This window comes from Clarias gariepinus, chromosome 6, assembly GCF_024256425.1.
Source record: "Clarias gariepinus isolate MV-2021 ecotype Netherlands chromosome 6, CGAR_prim_01v2, whole genome shotgun sequence".
NCBI classification, from domain to species: domain Eukaryota; kingdom Metazoa; phylum Chordata; class Actinopteri; order Siluriformes; family Clariidae; genus Clarias; species Clarias gariepinus.
The window spans coordinates 9,986,733-10,006,682 of record NC_071105.1 but is presented as its reverse complement, the minus strand read 5'-3'; the positions used below and the strand labels follow the sequence as shown (position 1 = coordinate 10,006,682).

Below are 19,950 nucleotides of genomic sequence, written 5' to 3'. Positions count from 1 at the left end.
CATGAATGAAATCTAAATGTTGAGTAGAAGTGAAGTTATGTGCCAGATTATATCATAGAATCTAGCGCATTTTTCTGTTTTTAAAATAATTTAGCACTTTTTTTCTTGTGACACATATAGTGTGGGTGTGACTATATGTGTCACTTAACCGAGACAATCAACATGATAGTTTACTGTGTATTAACAGAGTATGCTAAAGTCAGAAATGACTGTAAAGCACCCTCTTAAAACTGAAACTCCAGTGAGACACAGCATGGCTAAAACCAAAAAAAGGTGATGAGACAATGAGAACTAAAACATTAAAGATGAGTGCACAGCTCGATGTATGTCTATTCTTCCTGCAGGAAGTTTAAAACCAGTTTGTCTTATATGTTCCAAAACCATGGCACTAATAAAAGGCAGTAATGTGAGGCATAACTATGACCTCAGTGTTATGTGTTAAAATTAACCTGAAATAATAATTTCACTAATTACATTAAACATTAAAGTTGATCAGCTTATGTTTAGCTTTAACCTTTTAACTATTTCTACAAACTCAACAACGGGTACTTTAGCTAGTGGATTATATAACCCTAGAATATAAGTGTTTCCCTACACTTCCTAAGTTAAATAAACTAGTCCATTGTTTCATCTAACTGGGAATCCATTAGGCTGCACAACTTCAGAAATTCTTTGCTTCAAATACAACAGATCAGATCCATGACCTAATTATTCAGTCCCTAGTGAGCAGAATTGTAGAAAGTAGAACTTTCTATGTTCATGCTCTTCTGATTTACACAAGTAAATATGTGTAGATTTGATAATATTAAAGTTTGGAGACCCATATACTGCGCTATATGAATCTAGTCAAGCAGCAGTCAAGGGAAATTTATATATATATATATATATATATATATATATATATATATATATAAATATATATACATACATATGTATATATATATCCTCTTGTTAACTATATACCCACTTATCCCATGTAGGGGCAGGGGGGGTTGGGGTTGGAGCCTGCTTCAGAAAACTCAGGGCACAAAACAGGGTACAGGGTACCTGATGTGAGCCACACGTAAACTACGATGGACTAGTATTCCTGACAGCTGCCTGCTCGAGGCTATGGTGTTTTTAATGTGATGTGGTAGAGTAAGATTTCCTGCCTAAGCTCAATAGTGAAATACAGATGCTCTCAAGACTCATATTTGCCTACGGAGGAAGAAAAAGTGGGGGAAATATGTGAGATGAAGAGACAAATCATATCGAAGTATTTGAGGTGCACTAAGTCCTTACAGAGGGTTTTATCAAATAAGCATGAGTGGACCTTAAAGTCCAAGCTAAGCAGTCTGCTTTAAAGAGGCTACCTTTAAGAAGATCCAGCGTCGTCTATTCAGCGAGTGGAGTCGGGGTGGGCGTAGATGTGTCCGAGAGCTTGAGACATAAATTTTGAAGTCAGGGCTTTCATTGTGCCTTTACATATTGGGAGTTAGCTGCTGGTGCAGTTCTCCAGATTTAAGCAAAATGGACATCAGCACGTCCAAAGTGTAGGAGAAATGTGATGCAAAGAGAGAAAGATGATGAGGCTATTGTGAAATAGATTTTCGCCTGTTTAAGCCAGAGATGTGGGGTTATGACTAACAAAGGCAGGTTTGGAAAGCAGGCATTTGTGACGGTCAAAAAGATTCAATGTCATGTGGTTTACACATCCACTTAATTTGAAGTCAATAAAAGTGAGTCTAGAACACCAGCTGTGCTTGTTGCAAGACGGATGAAAGGAGTGAAAGTTGTGCAAAGTTTTTAGGAAAATGGGTAGATAAAGAAGGGGAAAAAACACACCAGAAAGTAGCGATCAGAATGAATCCGTCAAACAAACAGTTTAATATCAAAACAAGAACCTGAACCAGATGAAGAATGAAAGGTAAGAGCAAGGAAGGAGAAATAATGGAGTGGTGCAAGACTAATGAATAACTACTTGCAGTGGAAGCATGATCTTTATTGATGGGGTAGATTCTTTGCTGAGTTGTAATAAGTTTGTCTTTTTTATGTCTCTGAAATCTATCGAGGTAAAGAAAAATTACATTTGACCTTTTATTCCTTCCCTTTTTTCCCCTCCAATTTGAGTCAGATTTTTCAAGGGAAAAAGGGAAATGTGTTTCTTTCCCCTCCTCCCCCACTTTGTTCTCCTCCTCTTTCCCATGCTCTTTTACTAAAAATTGAAATATTGATCTTAATTAGAGTATGCCGAGCTCAGCAGCTCATGTTGAGCTTTGAGACAAGCGGCAGCAGACATCTGTCTCAGGCACTTACATCCTCACCGTCAGAGCCAGGGAACGAGAGAGGAAGGGAGGGAGAGAAAGATGGATTGCTCCATATCTCTGTCCTGTTTGGAGGATATGCTTTCCTTCTCTGTTAATAATGAGTGGTGACTGCTCAGTGTTTTTCCCCCCCTGCATTCAAATCTTTAGGTCTTTTTTTAAAAATACACTAATTAGGACTGATCAACAACTTTTGTCTTTGAATTAAATTAAATATAGAAATTTATTTAAATAGATCAAATTTGTGCAACGAGGGAATTCAGAACACAATGTAGAATTCATTTTAGACATGAAGTGTGAGTTAAATTTAATTGTTGGATTTGAACATCAGTTTAACATATGATGAAGTCTCTGAGCAAAGAAAAATACTTAAAAATAAAGGGCATTGCAAAGTGAACTTACAATGAATAAAAAAGGGAGAAATTAAGATGTTTAAGATTTATACAAAAAAAAAAACGTTTGGACATGCATGTTGTACAATGACGATCTGTACACCATTTGAAGTGTGACAGCTTATAAGTGCAGAGAAATAGGGAGAACTTCAGCACGCTCTTTTGCTCCATTTCTCTGTCAGCTTGTATGTGTGTGTGTGTGTGTGTGTGTGTGTGTGTATGTGTGTGTGTGTACAGTACATCAGGCAGACAGCCTTTATCTCGTTAACACGCCGGCGGGCCTGTCAGGGCACGCGAGTGTGTCATGCTCTGAAGCGAGGCCCTTGCCGTGTGTATTAATGCCCCCTGTCGCTGCCTGTGCGGTTAACCAGCTTTCTCGCAGCGACCGGTGCTCGTAGATCATCGAGCGTGAGGTTGTGGTTAAACACAGTATTAATAGTCTGGATATCACGAGCTTTGACAGAGAGCAAAGGATTGCACTAGACATCATCCAGTCATCGTCCCTACCTCTTTATCACTCAACTTGCAAATCACATGACAAGAAAAATTTCCACTCGTCTTTGCTCTATAATTTAATATTTCCATCTTATCGCTCAGATTTTAACTATTTTAAATTCAAAAATAAGTCAAAACACATGAGCCACAATCAACATCTTTAATAATTGAAAATTTTTAAAGTTTTTGTTCTAAAGTACAAATAAAACCGCAAACTTAAATAGTATGCAATAAAATACATTTTCTCTAATACAAATGGCTGGAATTGTAATGTTTTTAAAAGTGACACATGCACAAAAAAGTCCCTGAGATGCACTACCTCAGAAAAAGGCACCTTGTATGCTAAATATATAATAATAATAATAATAAAAAAATGATAAAACACAAAAACTAACCTGGTGATGATGACACTCTCAGGATTCAAACATGCTAGGAGTCAAACCGCTCAGCATTCATCACTTACCAACACCAAGCTTATCTCTGCTCTGTTCTACTTTAAATTACACAGATAATTAAACCTTTGTAAAATCTACAGCAAGTCATAATTTGGAAGCATTTTCTGATATCATCTGTCAGACATAAACTTGCTGCAATCAAGCGAGAGCATTTTGTGTGCTTAAACTGTGAGCTGGGTGTTGACGGGACCGCAGAGGGGTTTCAGCTTCACGTTTAGTTTTTGAAGCAAGGCTTGATCTGCAGCTTCTTTCCTACAGCAGAGAAAAACAGAAAATGGAAAAAGTACAAATACAGTAAGAGGATATTAAATCTATGCTGTATTCCTCCCAAGGGTGTAACTGTGTAGCTGATATTTTCCTCTGCGTTCATTTTGACTATGATGTGGAACCTTAGATTAGACCTGGGTTAAATGCGGCACTGCTGATATGAACATGAATGAGGGAAGGGGAAAAAACAAACAGAAAGAAATACTCTATTTTTGTGCTACGTTTTGGAAATCTATTCATTTTTATATAAAGTAAAAAAAAAAAAAGCCAAAATTATTTTTGTAGTATTGTGTTATAAATAAGGGATTAATAAAGGTATAAAATAAAGAATACAGTAAAAAAAAAAAAAAAGTTCCAATAAAAATTACATTACAGTGCTCACTAATAAAGGTCTCTTTTGTTTCATCCTATAAGACAAAAAATGACAATGTAGAGGAAGGGAGGGCAAGGGAGAGAGAGAGAGAGAGAGAGAAGCTGTTATACTTCTGGTCTCTGGTCTGAGCTAATTGATCCAAGATGCAGGTGAGTTTGTGTCTATGGAGTCAGATTAGTTTCACAAGTAAATGTAATGTGATTCACATATAAATGACTCTCCACAAATGGATATTTCCCTGCACACAGAAATATTGGTTATAGTAACATTTATTTACGGAAGGATGAACCTGCATTTACGACCTGCTTGACTTTTGTAAACATCCCTGCATTTGTGTGTGAATTTTTTTGAGACTTCCCTGATGTGGTTAGATTCAGATATTACATGAAAAGAAACTTAGGCTGCACAAGTTCACCCTTCCAAAAATAAATAATAAATAATAAATAATAAGAAATAATTCTGCGTGTACTAAAAAAGATATTTGTGAAGAGTCATTTATACAGTATGTACAAATACATTTATGAATGGTGTGACATTTATTTGTGAAATACGACACTGCTCTGACTTTATACCATCTTTAATGGAGCACCAGAGGTGAGGTGTGTCCTCATTAGTATCACTTAAATGCTCGCTCTCATGCTGTGTGCAGGTGCACGAGTTGTCACAGGCTATTTCATCAGTCACTTAGCCGTTTCTCCATGACTATACGGATTGCAGAATGTTAAAGTGGCTGTTGATTGTTAAGGCATCCGTGAGGGCAGAGAGGCTACTGGTGCCAATCAAGGCCACTCGAGTCTGACCTGACATCAAATATCGTTATGTTACTTTTTCCAGTACAACATGAACACATAAATCAGTATTGCCTGGGGTAAGAGAACATGAATGCATGCTTGTGTGTGTGTGTGTGTGTGTGTGTGCCTGTCTATCTGTCTGTCGGTCTACATATAACCTTACATACATGGATTGAAATAACCCCGGTGCCTCTCGTCTCTTCTTAGTATGTTTGTAGCAGGAAAGGCAGCAGCTTTCACTAAAACATGAAGCTACATAAAGCAGAACATGCTGAGTATATGTTCACGTGTGTCACAGTGTGTTTGTGTGCGTGAGAGAGAGAGAGAGAGAGAGGAGGAGGGGGAGAGAACGAGAGAGTTTCTGCCAGCAGAACTGCTGCTCACAGGATGTTTTTTCTTACACCACTAGTGTAAACTCTAGAGACTGTTGGGTTTGAAAATCCCAGGAGATCAGCAATTTCTGAAATACTTAAATCAATCTACCCGGCATGAACATTTCCTTTGCTCGACCTGTAACTGCAAGATTGTTGCCATATGACTGGCTGATTGGATAACTGGTAAAAAATAAATAAATAAAAAAAAATTACACTTTAATAGAAATACATAAAAGAAACATACACTTTAATAGGAATACAGGTGTTCCTATTAAAGTGGCCAAGAATTATATGTATGTATAATATCTATGTAGCCTAAAATTCAAAAGCGTAAATTTGAATTTAGGATAATTTGATAGTTTGTTAAAGTAGCATTCATGTGTGTGTGTGTGTATGTGTATGTGTGTGTGTGTATGTGTATGTGTGTGTGTGTGTATGTGTGTGTGTGAGCACATGCCCCCCTGCACCCAACCTCAATCAGTCAGACTGTCATCACCGTGTTCAGCTGTGCCTGTGCTCAAACCTAAATATTATTACCCTCTTCCCTATGTATTACACACCCTCTCCACCCTATCTTTAAATATTATTACCCCCTTTAATAAGCACTAGTCACCCCTCACCACCCTAAAATATTACTGCCCCCTTCTGAGGACTGTAGCTCACTCTACCCATCTATAGTCCAGCTTTAAAAATTATCCCTGGTATAAGCATTACACTCCATCTCCACACGCTTTCTAAAGATGTTACTAATCCCTTTTAAGTATTAAACCTTCCTTTTAATCTACTCTAATAACCAGTGATTTATTACCCGCTTCCTGGAGTATGCCTATTATGGTCTGGTTGTTCTGACAATATTAAGTAATTGATTACAATTTCAACATCACAAGACACTTTTCTAAGACATTGAGTGTCTTGCTTGTACATTAAGACACACTGAACAGCTAACTGGATGGTAAAATCTATAGACACTGAATAAGTATATCGAATGATTACGAGTGTCTTTAACCAAGCCGGCATATCAGGATCTATATTCTAGCAGAAATATAAGTAGATCATCAAAGAGCAGCTTTTGAGTCTAGCCGATTATTATTCCATGGATGGATGGATGGATGGATGGACAGATATATAGATAGAAAGACAGACATACGTGGATACATAAAGAGACAGACATGCAGATAGATCGATTGATAGATAGGCAGACAGATAGACAGACAGACAGACAGACAAATAGATAGATACATAGACAGACAGACAGATAGATAAATAGATAAATAGAAAGACAGATACAAAGTTGGACAGACATATAGATAGACACAGACAGAAACATGCATACATGCAGTCAGACAGGCAGGCAGATAGACAGATATACAGATGGATAAATAGATAGACAGGCAGCCAGACAGACAGGGTGACAAACAGATTGATAAACAGACACACAGATGGGTAGATACACAGACAGACAGACAGGTAAATAAACAGATGGGTAAATAGACAGAGAGGTAGGCAGACAGACATACATACATAGACAGGCAGACTGATAGACGGATAGGCAGATAGACAGACAGGCAGACAGACAGGCAGACAGACAGACAGACAGACAGACAGAAAGACAGACAGATAGATAGATAGATAGATAGATAGATAGATAGATAGATAGATAGATAGATAGACAATCTTCAATATGCACTTCATCCTGGTCAGGGATGGTGTAGATTTGAAACCTATCCCAGAAACACTGGAGACGAGGGATGAGTACACTTCGGCTGAGATTTCAGGTTCTTTCAGGGCATCATGCACACACACTTACACACTCTCAGTCACCGAAGTACAATTTTGCATAGACAATCCTACTAACATTAGGATGAAACCGGAGAACCCAGAGGAAATGCATATGGAGACAGGGAGAACATGTGAATCTCCACACAGACGAAACCCCACACAGGATCTCCACACAGAGAAAACCCCACACCCTGGAGCTGTGATGTGCCCGAAACATTCTCTAAAACGAAAACCAGCTTTATTTTATAATACTACCTTCTACATCATAGTACAAGATTCTGCATTTGCTTTAAAAGACAAGTGGGAAAGCTGCTAAACTGTTTGTCTTTGTGTGTGCGTGTGTGTGTTTGTGTGCGTGTGTTCCAGGCCCCCCGCTGTGTACGGGGTCAGGGCTCACCTGTGCCTTCTGTCCCAGCTCCAGGGGGGCATGAGGGGCTCACACCCATCTCTGGGGTCTCTGGGGAACTAGAAAGAGAGATAAAGGAGGGCAGTTTCGCAAGGCCGGTCTTAGGCATGTCCTCGTCTGACAGAGTGCGCACTGGTTCTGGCGTGGGACTTAAAGGGAGGAAAAAGCAATATCAGACAATTAGACGCACCTCTGAGTCTATGTGAACTACGATATTGTATGCGTAAAAGTGACCCTAATAAACAGACTGAATATTATAATTTCTAAGACTGTGGGCTTTCCAAAGGACAAAACATTTTAGTTTTTTTACATTTTATTCTGTCTCTTACACAAACCTTTTTGTCAATTCATGGCTGCGGGCCTTTTTACACGAGCCAGAGCTCAGGCTGGACCCGGCACGCTTCGTCCTCTGCCTGTGCTGCAGTTTACACTTAGTCCCTTGGGGACACACACCAGTTCGAGAGAAGTCTGGACACACGAGTGTGTGTTTCTTCTTACACTGTGGAGAAAATGACATCCTATAATTGTGCTAACGTTGTCATAATAGTTTGTTTTTTTCCCAAGAGGAAAGGGTTCTGCATGGTTGGTGTTTGTGCTCTCCATGTTAAAGCAGAAGGATTTTTGTGTGTGTGTGGTGGATGCGTGCACTTGAGAAAAAGTGTGTGAAAGATCCAGTGAGTGAGAGTAGGTGAGAGCGTCTGTGTGCCTGTGTAATATGGGTGTAAATTGGTAGCTTCATTCTTCAGGAGATCTGATCTCTTCCACCTGTCAGAAAAGCTAATTATACCCAATATGGGGCGAGGGGCGCAAGACGTGTGTATGTGAGAAGATGGAGAATGTATGAGGAGCAGGTTGCTCTTGAAATAGAGTCTGTGTGTGTGTGTGTGTGCGTGTGTGAGAAGGGGGAGAAGAGGCTACAGGATCGTGTTTCCGGGAACAGGGTGGACTCTCCATCACCCCGTAGTTGCTCTGAGTGCATACTGAGATCTCCACAGCCGCACACACACACATGCACACACACCTCAGACAGCATGTGTCCAGTCAGACAACAGTGCTGAGATTTACTAGGCCACAAGCAGGCTATTTCACAAGCAGAATAATGAAAGCAAAGCATTATGAGTGCTCATGTCACGGTAGAATCCACGTACACAAGGCTTTGAAATTAAACTGAGGTACAAAGCCATCCCATCACCTGTCACTGTAGGAATTCTAAAAAAAACAATGAAAGGAAATGTTTTGATAGGATTTCAATATTGTTTTTTTTTTCTTTTCTACAACACACAGTAAGCAAAATGCATTTATTTCACCCTGGGATATTCGTTTTAATTGAAACACGATTATGCACGTCTTTAAAGCATTGCGTGTAAACGATAATTAAGAAATTGTCTGGGAACTATATCAGCAGCAGTTGATCTTTTTTTCTTCTTCTCACATAGATTGGAGATCTATATGATCAATAACTGCATATCAGAAAAAAAAAAAAAAAAAAGTCTGTTTTCATGCCGCAAATGATGCATTCTGGACATGCAGAAACTATATCATAGCAGACCAACATCAAACCTTGATGCAGAGTATAAAGTTCTACTTTCTTAAGAAAAGCATGCCCATCACACACACACACACACACACACACACACACACACACACACACACACACAGTGTCTCGCGGGACGAGATTATCGCAGCCTGTGAGTCTTGGCCCTAATACCCTCTACATCATCCTATAGACAACATCATCACTCACCATGCTCGTGGCTAATTGCTCCAATTTGCTAAATCCCTCTCCACTTGTGCTCAGTCGATTGCAATTTCACCCCATCTCAGTGGAACATTCAGGTACTCTGTTTTTTTCCCCTCCTCTTTATTTGACTGCCCATTCGCTTTTAGTTTGACTGATGTTGAACTCATTTTACCAAAACTGTATTCTCTGTCTATAACTACTTTACTAAACAAATGAAAAACTCAGCTATAGCTTTACAAAAGGGTGAGACTCTTGAGAGTTCGACACGCGTATAGAAGGAAACAAGAGAAAACATTTAAAATTAGAACTAATTAGGTCAATTAGGTATGACGTAAAATATTGTTATTTAAACAGCATTTTTTTTTTCAATTTTATAGAAATTTCAGTTATATCTAGGCTTAGGATATATGTTATATAAGTTATAACATATAATCAGGCTTAGAATTAGGCTTTGAATAACTAGTATATAACTTTTATAACTACATGACTATAGTTGCTCTTATAGTTCGTTCTATAAATACATAATGATTATAGTTAGGAATTATTACAATTTAAATATTATTTTGTTTACAGGGAGTATTCAAATACAACAAGGTATACTGTTTTAGGAGAGCAACAAACTCTAAGGTGTTGTAATGCGGCCCAGCAGGAAAAGGAGTTACTTCCAACACCCTGAAGTTGACTATTTTCCAATGACTGCACATCCTAAAGTGTTAACCCGTACACCACTAAAAAATAACACGTCATACTTTTATCTATTTATAGCCAGTTTTAACATTATGGGACATCTGTGAAACAAGTTAGTTCCTGTTATCACTTGCGTTATAGCAGGTATAAAGAGTCGTTCCATCTCGAGCATGTCTTTATTGGTATCTCTGGAGGTTGACAGGAGTGCAGCTTGTGTTGCTACCGAGAAACCACAAAGACCTTCCCTGAAGACTTTTACAGAAGACTTTTACGAAGAAACTTAAAGGGACAGCCTTACCTTTGTAGGGGTTGCAAGGAGACATTAACTGAATAACATTAACTGAATATTTCTTTAATGCCTCGCAAAGCTGCACCGTGTCAACTACTACACATTTTTGTAATCACCATCCAAGTCAAGTGACTATAGATACGACAACATTTTACAATTAGGGGAATTCACTGTTTAATGGGAAAAGTTTATAGCAAGAGTATAATAAACCTGTAATTTACCTCGTGACAAAAACTACCATCAGGTTTTTTGCTACGGTGGCTGGTCAATAATGAAATTAAATATTAATTATTAATTATTAAAACTGATGGACGTACACATTATTGTACTGAGACTTTTAAGCCACAGTAAAACCTCTGACTGGTTCAAACATAACAACAACAACAATAATAATATAATAATAATAATAATAATAATATCATCTACCACAGGCTGCCCCTACTTCGAACTCTTTGCTCTATACAGTGTCACCGGTGTGTGTACAATATGTGACAGCAGGCGTTCAGAGATGCTTAGATCTACTAAAGTAATAAGAAAGAATAAGGTTGTTGTTAGGTGGACACTAAGAGAAGGTTCATTAACTGTGATGCGATTGCTGCCTCTTTCAGCAAAGCAAACACATGAAAGCCTGTGCCTGGGCCATCCCAGCTCTCCCATACATTTTAATTTACATAAAAGCAGTGAAAAGGAGGAAAAGAGATGCATGAAAAAAAAAGGAGAAGTGGATGGAACATCTTTATACCAGCCCAAGTTAACAATTTTCCACTTGATTTAAGGTAGGCTGGAAAGTCTCTGGGGCCTATTAGAAGAGCTTTCTACTGGCCACAAAGCAGAACGAGTCAGCACATTTTACAATTTTACATTACAGAGCGAGAGACAAAGAGAGAAAGAGAGAGACTGTGCAATATAAGCTATGAAAACACCTCAAAAGAGAAAAAAAAGAGAAAAAGAAACAGATGCAGTAATTGTGAGATGAGGCAAAAGAAACAGAAAGTAAAAGTGACGGAGATGTACAGCCAAAGGGGGAGAGTATCAGAAAAACGAGAGACAGACAGTGAAGGCGAGGCAGTAGAAGAGAGAGATGAAGAAAAAAGAGGGGGAGAGAATTGGAGAGGATGAGAGCGTGCTTTAACCCTTGCTCCGCTGGCATATCCATCGCTGGCCTCTCGCCTGTACTGCCGTCATCAGCACTTTTTCACGTCCATAATTACAGCGTGCTATCCATCATATCTGAGACAGTGCTTTTGGGACGGCGCAAAATTACAGACCTAAGCACTTCGGCTAATAGAATAAATATTAATATCTCTCTCTTTATATATTCGCATTTCACCCCAAATATTTAAATGAGCCCTGACAGTGGGACAATGCATTTGTTATGACGGAGAAAAAGAAGAGATGAACAAATTCTATAAAAGAGGGAGAAAAGAAAGAAAATGAAATGAACAAAGACACAAGAAAAAAAAAAGGTGAGTATAGGAGCAAAACAAAATGAGAAAACGATGTTAGGACAAAACAGCTTGGAATTGCTCAGACACAACATGAAACACCAAACACACCGCAAAGCCATTGCATGGTACAGTTTCGAAATAAAATGATACAATGTTGAGCGAACAGAAACAAATTCATGTTTAAAATGAATGTAATTTATTAATTAATTTGAAGACTCAAGACTATATAAGACTATATAAAACTAATAAAGACAAATCTGCAATAAAAACTCTTAACCTATGCAGATACATAAATTTTACATAAAAAAAAACAATAAAATATTATGTAAAGAATAACACTAGCAACTTTGGGTTGTACTGTTATAAAAAAATAAACCCTGTTTAAATAAAGGCTGGAGAGTTGTACACTAGTGCTAGATGATGTGACCTCAAATCAATATCACAATTAATTGAACATTTTACCTTGATTAGGATTAAAGAATGATTTTTTTTTTTTTTCGCTCACAGTTCACCGACAAGGTTTGTACTGTAAATATACTCCACTTTTAAAGCTGCAATATTTTCTTTTTAATGAAAGAGTTCTCCACAATGCTTCCAGATTACAGACTGGACAAGGTGGGGTCCATATATATATGAAGAATATATGCATTGCTGTAAAGAAAATGTATAGTACAAGACAGATCAGTTTTCAGATGGAAACAAAAAACCTAACTTGGGCCCTAAGTTTCCTGGGAAAGGCTTCAGGCCCCCCGCGACCCTATATACAGGATTAAGTGGTATTGACGGTTAGTGAGTGAGTGAGTGAGTAAGAATAGAGAAAAAAATCCTGTCATGTTAGATATTTTTCTGAGAATTTATTTATTGTTAGCTTTATAGTACACAGTACTACTAAGGTTATCATTAAAAATGTCACTGCTGAAAGTTTTTTAAAAACATTTGTTTCATTTGATTGAAACTGGAAGTTTAAGTAAATAATTTTGGTACCAAAAAATTAATAGAGTAATCGAATATCTAAGTAATTGTTGGTAGGAATCACACTGTCTGAGTGTACAACATACTACAGCCTGATGATCTTTCAGTGCTGTCATCATGGGCACCATTTAAGCCAGTAACCTATAAGATGCATGCATGCCAGGAGAAGTGCTTTATTAGGGGTGTGTGTTGAGAGTTGGACATGCTGCAGTGCTGAGTGAGTGTGTTACCTTCTCTCCCTGAGGACAGTAGCCTCTGATGAAATCTTGACACACGGCAGCTTTGCGAGACACGTAAACGTGGCTGTATGGGCAGTTACTGTTGTTGCAAATTCCTTTTAAGTAGTACGAACACACAGGCATCTAGAGAGAGAGAGAGAGAAAGAGACAGACAGACGGAGATAGCAAATGATTAACAGGACTGAGAAATATATTTAATAGCTTATTACTAAGCTTAAAAAGATTGAATAGCTTATTTAATAAGCTGTCGAGTGTGTCTGAAGGAAAGAATGCCAGGCAAGAGGCTCACAGGAAAGTAAGCAAAGCAGCAAACGTGTCTCATTCATACCTTTTAAAAAATAAATATAATAACCATTTGTCTATATATTTCTATTAGCTGCAATAACTATGTATAAATTACTTGTTAAAACGTGTTTCATATTCACGCTCCTAATGCAGACGCAGTAAATATGCACGTGTCATTGGCACATTAATGAATTTCGTTTGCAGACGTTGAGTTTGTGAATATTATCTGCATGTATGAATAATCAGAATGTAAAAACGTGTAATCGAGCTTTTTCCAAGCTTGAAATAGATGCAGGACTAGCGGGGTGGCGAGAGGACAGCGAGGGTAATCTGAACCCCTTTATGTGGAATCTCATCTCAATGAGGGTCATATCATTTCTGTCTAATTAACTGCTACAGAAATATTTACCCAAGCAGGGGCTTGTAGTGCTTGCATGACGTGTTTATGTGCAGAGCACAGGAATGGTCACTCCACATCTTCGTCGGCGGTCAAGAGGGGTGGGGAGAACGAGGGGTCCGGTTTCGGATGCGATCAAGTGCTGATTGGTGGGAGGGGTGAGAAATGTACTCAACTGGTTTCGGTTTCAGGCCCGAAATCAAAGCCGCGCTCCTTTGGATATACATGTGAAATAAGGAGCAGGGATAAATTCAGCTAGAGAACAGAGGAAGGGGGAGACGAGGGGTAGTGAGAGGGGTTACGACCGGCAGATGGGGGAGGTGACATTGCTCCTTTAAGTCAAGCTGGCAGCTGGCCTCATGACGCTTAGCGAAAGGGAGGATGACGACCGTCACAGGTGCAGTGGGTGTGAGAGTGAATGAGAGTGAGCGAGGCCACTGGATGCAACATGAGCGAGAGTCTCAACAAGTGTTTGTGAGGGAGTGTGTTTGTGGATTCCTAAGGAAAGTGAAGACTCTCGAAGGGACAGCTATTTTCTGCCAGACAAACAACAAGTGAGACAGGTGTCCACCCGTCACCAAGCGAAGGAAGTCTTAGGGGAAATCTTTAGATTATGCCATAAGCCAGAATGCAAACATTGCTCTCATATATGTAAACCGGCTCTCTTCTCCCTTAGGAACACTTCTTCTCAGAGATAAACACGTCATGTGCTTGGTCTTTAGCTATGCGCACACATGGTCAAGTAATGTGAATCTATTTAGCTTGGAATAGAACACAAGACTAACAAGTAAACAACTAATAACGACTACATGTGTTTTTTTTTAAAACAATATTCTTGATGAACAAAGACAGCGGTATAGTATGTCCGCTGATGTCCATATTAAAATGTAATAATTTATCCCCATTTGAAATGAAATTTAAGGGTGACATGCAATCAGAAAACTAAAAACTCTAAAAATTAAAACTCTACAGAAAGATGAAGTAGATCTTCCAAACAAATCACCCCAATGGACTAAACTTAAAGACGCTTTCACCTCCAACATAGTCAAAATCAGGGCACAACTCATGCTTTTTTTCTATTTAGTTTGGTTTGGATTTACGATGCATGTCATTACAATATTTTTATTTAAAGGGAGCTGCATGGGAAGGCTGGAAAATGTAATCTTAAATCCCTTTAATTTATTCTTCACAAATCAGGTGAAAGAGAAAAAGATTAACAAACTATTACTATGATCATTAAGGTTAAAAAATATTAATAATAAATAATCGAACTGCCAAAATATAAACTATTAAATAATAACACAATCATATACATTACTAGTTTAAACAATTCAGTAATAGCATCCACTAAATACTGTCTTGTTCAATCATCGTCCAAATCTCAAGAGAACATCGTACTGTATTTATGCAGTCATTCATCTCTCTCTGAAATCCCAAACACATAGCAAGTTCGGTTCAATTTCGACCTCAGGGTTAAATCCCTTTACGGCGCCCTGGAACACTACAAACACTACAATATCCAGGGCCAGGGTTAAAAACCACTGATTTAGGAGGAAGATTTGACTCAAAATTCAACTCAAAAATGTTTTGACTTTAAAAAATAAAAATTTTTTGGGTGCTACTGGATAGTGGGATTATAAAGTATTTCTCTTCCACACACTTGTGCTGTACTGAAAGCAAAAGTAGGCATAATATTTTTATTAAATGATGTAGGTGGTTGAAAGTGCTATGTTGGCAGGGTAGCTCTTCCTCTATACAAAGGTACTACTCAACATAGTCTCCACTAGAGATGCATATGCACCACCGTTGTACCCAACACTTGAATCCTCTTTGAAAATCCCCTGGAGATGGACATCACTGACAAAAGCAAAGTGCAACAGATGGATGAGAGAAGTTTAAAATAGAGGAAACCCGCACTGAAGACAAACCACACAGTTGGAGACCATCAAATGTGACAAAGGGATTTTTAAAACAGGATTCAAGAGTTGGGTTCAACAATGGAGCATACTGCAATAGCTTGATATGGAGACTATGTTGAGTTGGCGTTGTTGTTCTTTAAGCTGCTTCCGGCAAGGGGTCCACACAGCGGACACTTGGTCCGCACATACAAGCTTGGCACAGATTTTACGCCAAATGCTCTTCATGACACAACCGTCCCATTTTACCGGGGCTCGGGACCAGCACTGCATCCAGTGGCTGGGGTTTAGGCACTGGCTGGGAATCGAACCCTGAGTAGTTACTCTATATACATCTCCCACACTATATATGCATAGCAACTAGCTACAGACAGAAAAGGTGTTGTGGCATGAAGGTGTAATAACAGGAACCAACACCAATCATTTCTTCCTATATGGGGCTGAAAGCATATAGAGTTATCTGTGACATAAAATGTACATGTACTAAATAGAAAAGCTGGAAGATTTTTACTTTACCTTTTTTATTTAAATTACTGATATAATGCATAGGTAATTAATTTGAGTTATGATTTATTGATTTATAAATTTGTATTTTTATTTTATTATGTTTAATTGATGTGGGGGTAAAATAAATAAATAAATAAAACGCAAAAAACATTCCAATTAAACAAAAAAAGTTCCCAACCAAACAGGGATTTATAATTGGTTATAGGGATGTCTGGTGTGCGCGGGTCATTCATGTCTCTGCCAGTGGCAGTGCTGCCAGCTAAACACGCTGCTCCTCTCCCTCACTTACTGATGGTGTAGAAGCTGAGAGGGGCTTTCCTACATCCGGTGAGTAAAACTGGACCTTCACAGGCGGTCATAGAAACAAACTGTTGCTAGTTTATCAAGTTTCTAAAGGGATCTTAAAAGTTGTTAAATCTAGAGTAACACTGCACAAGTTGTCCGAATGAGTTTATCAAATGAAATAAATAGTTTCTCACTCTTACTTATGTCACTATTGTCACACAACACAGGTCTAGAAGTGACTGGCAAACAAATGAGATGTTGAAAGATGAGAGATGATGCGCTGCTAATCTCAGTTAGCAAGCAGAGATGCGTTGCAAGCTAGTACACATCATCATAACATTACTTTTACTTGCTGACACAAGCTGACGTGATTATGCTCCCAGAATTCACCCTCATTGTTTATGTTGGTTGTTTCTTTGCTCAAAACCAGAAAAGTGGATCCACTTCATCAAAACTTTTATATTTCTGTATGCTGTCATAATACAGAGTACTGGCATGTTTTAACAATGTAATATTTTCACATTTTCATAGTGATAACTATAAAAACAGAAAAATAAGAATAAGACGCACAAGATCATGGTGGAGTTGGAATTTGTACCCACATGTGTGCTTGTTTGTGCACAAAAAAATAAGAACTCGTAGGTCATCTCTGGGACATTTTGATTAACATGATGCTCTGAAGTCACATACTTCACTCAATACTGATCCCTCCTCTCTTGTATCCAAAGCCATCAGTTGCCAAATATGTGACATAGGAATCTGAGGGGCCAATCGTTCAAAAATATCATAATACACCATAATAATCCACGATCCGAATTTGTAATCTGCCATAAGAACCTTAAATTAACACCTCTGACAGGCGAACATGTACTGACCTTAACTTGACTCCAGCCGCTCAGTTCACTCACAACCTTTCCCTGTAAACTTGCGCTGCTCACTGCAGCAAATACTTGCATACGTAAGTGCATACTTAAAGTCTTTTAATCAATTCTGTGACACATAGATCCTGGTTTTAGAAGCTCAATCCCTAGTGTTCGTTGTACAGTATGTATAGTTTTGCACACACTATACAATCGGCCCCAAATAAAGATAATTTTTTTTTTTTTACTGAAGCACAGAAGAAAAAATTGCAGGTACTGGTTAAAGTATCGGTAACATAGCCAATAATGACCCACCTTTTCTTTGGAGACTTTGTGAGAAAATGGACATGTCCCATCTGTCTGTTTACACGTGCCCCTAAGAAACCTGTAGACCAATACAGCAGTAATCACTTATAGTCCAGCTATTACACAGGGCCTAAAAATAGCATTTACAATACTGTAAAGTCTATAATGGGTATTAATATGATGTATATGTTACACTGCAGATCGATACTAAAGTTTAAATCTGATTTGTGGCATTTATACCACAGTGCTGTTGCCTTCCCAAATCTGATCGCTCAAAAGGTGTTGATTAAGCGTCTATAGCAGCAGTTCTGACAGTAGTCACAGCTGAAAGGCAAATAACATGTTTATACTAATGCTTTTGTGTGATAATGTTTTTACAGTAACTATAGTAATCTATGCAATAGTAATCATGGTTATGAAGAATCATTGATGTATTTATAGTTTTTACATTTTGAAATGGGGGGCTAGGGCTGCTTTTTATTGTTAAACATCCAAGGAGGAAACCTGTAACTGATTTCATGGCATCATGAAATTATGGCAACAAGAACATTGGAGAAAGAAATAAATGTCCATGTACATTTGCGTAAATTTTGGTTAACATAAAATATATATTTATCACTCACTCACTCGTCTTCTATACCGCTTTATCCTGTATTCAGGGTCGCGGGGACCTGGAGCCTATCCCAGGAGGCTTAGGGCACGAGGTGGGGGTACACCCTGCACAGGGTGGCAATCCATCGTAGGGCTCACACACATACATACACACACTTACACGCTCAGTTGACACATTACGGGCAATTTGAGAACGCCAATCTGCATAACCTACATGTCTTTGCACTGTAGGAGGAAACCGGAGTACCTGGAGAAAACCTACCTGAGACGGGAATCGAGCCTGGCTGGGTATCGAACCCGGACCTTGGAGGTGCAAGGCAACAATGCTGACCACTACACCACCATATATATTTATGTATTTTAAAATATAAAATAATACATAATAACCCATGGATTTTCAACAAACAATACATGATACATAGCGAGTAATGTTAAAATCTGAGTACAAATGCATGTGCAGTATAAAAATTGAATGCGAGTCAGCAGTTGGGTCAAAGTACCTGGTGCAAACAGCAATTTTGTCTGGGTCGTGTATGTAGGGACACGCCGTGCCGCGGTTACACTTGCCGAAGCGGTTGTAGTACATGCAGTAATTTTTTGCTTGCTGTTTCTTCTGTTGTGCCTGGCGAATAATGGCCAGACTCTTCTGCACCGCCCGACTGAGAGAACAAACACAAACGCATTTAATCTGAGCTCACCCATCGAAGCTCTTGAACACGTCAGTGTGGGACGAACGAACAAAGCAGATACACACAAGACTGACCAAAAATGATTGCATTGCTCTGAATCAACAATAATTTTATGACATATTAGTTTACATCTTTAGGCAGGTGGAGACCAGATAGACTTCTAGCAAATTAAGGCACTTTCACTTTCCGAACTAACCTGGCCACATGACGCGTGTTGAAGGTCCTACATGCATTACTGCTTAAGGCGACTTCTTGAGGATTGAACAATTTTCCTGTATTTTGGGGAAAACAATGAGGAAAAAAAGAAGACCATCAATTGTTATGCATGGGGTTTACTTACTTATTTTTTAATTCTTTATTTAGTTGATAATTAAAAACATTTACTGGTTACAAAACAGCATAGCTTGGAAACCTCACATCCTCATTATCCTCTTTAAAATAGAGTAAGCATCTTATACGATCGTCAGCAACTTTTTACATTTAAGAACAGGGAATATATAGTAACATAATTAATAATAGCATTTAATTATAGTAATTAATAACAGTAATAGTAAAACAATTACATGAATCCCCTATTAATTTATTAACTCAATTGTGACACAAGCAAGGGACACATCTTGTCAAGGCAATGATTCTTAATCCTGTGATCCAATGTAATTTTCCTGCCAAGCACGGGGGTACAGAAGCACACGTCAAAGTACATAAGGGCTGTGTTCAATAACTAGAGCAAATGCAAACAAACGACTACTATTAATACCATCATGTATGCTCCTGTACGCTCAAGCTTGGTCCACAGGGAATGTAGTTGGATGACCAGCAAACAAGCAGTTGGGAAATTGAATTACACAACAAGATAAGAGATTATTTTAACATTTACTGTAATTTTGGGGGTATTTTTCAATAAGTAGTAAATTTATTAATGTTAAGTATTTACTTTTGTCCTTTTAGCAATGTCGCCGGCTTGTGAAACTCACCCAGTGCTGTGCTAACTACATAATGCAGTGATGTGGCTAAGCTGAGTAGCTAGTCAAAGTTAGCTAATGTCAATCAAGACTCACTGACATATGACTAGAAATCTAAAT

At 38.4% G+C, this 19,950-nt stretch overlaps 1 protein-coding gene across 1 annotated transcript in view; it reads right to left on the bottom strand.

The window, feature by feature from the left end:
- Window positions 1-3,336: 3,336 nt before the first annotated feature.
- zc3h3 (zinc finger CCCH-type containing 3) overlaps window positions 3,337-19,950 on the bottom strand; it is a 75,129-nt gene continuing 58,515 nt past the window's right edge. The window contains exons 6-12 of the mRNA XM_053498617.1: window positions 19,065-19,140; window positions 18,680-18,838; window positions 17,577-17,646; window positions 13,003-13,134; window positions 7,971-8,134; window positions 7,627-7,784; window positions 3,337-3,897 (exon numbers count right to left, since the gene is read on the bottom strand). Of these exons, the coding sequence (XP_053354592.1) occupies window positions 3,860-3,897; window positions 7,627-7,784; window positions 7,971-8,134; window positions 13,003-13,134; window positions 17,577-17,646; window positions 18,680-18,838; window positions 19,065-19,140 (797 nt within the window). The 3' untranslated portion in view covers window positions 3,337-3,859. The remainder of the gene's footprint in view (window positions 3,898-7,626; window positions 7,785-7,970; window positions 8,135-13,002; window positions 13,135-17,576; window positions 17,647-18,679; window positions 18,839-19,064; window positions 19,141-19,950) is intronic.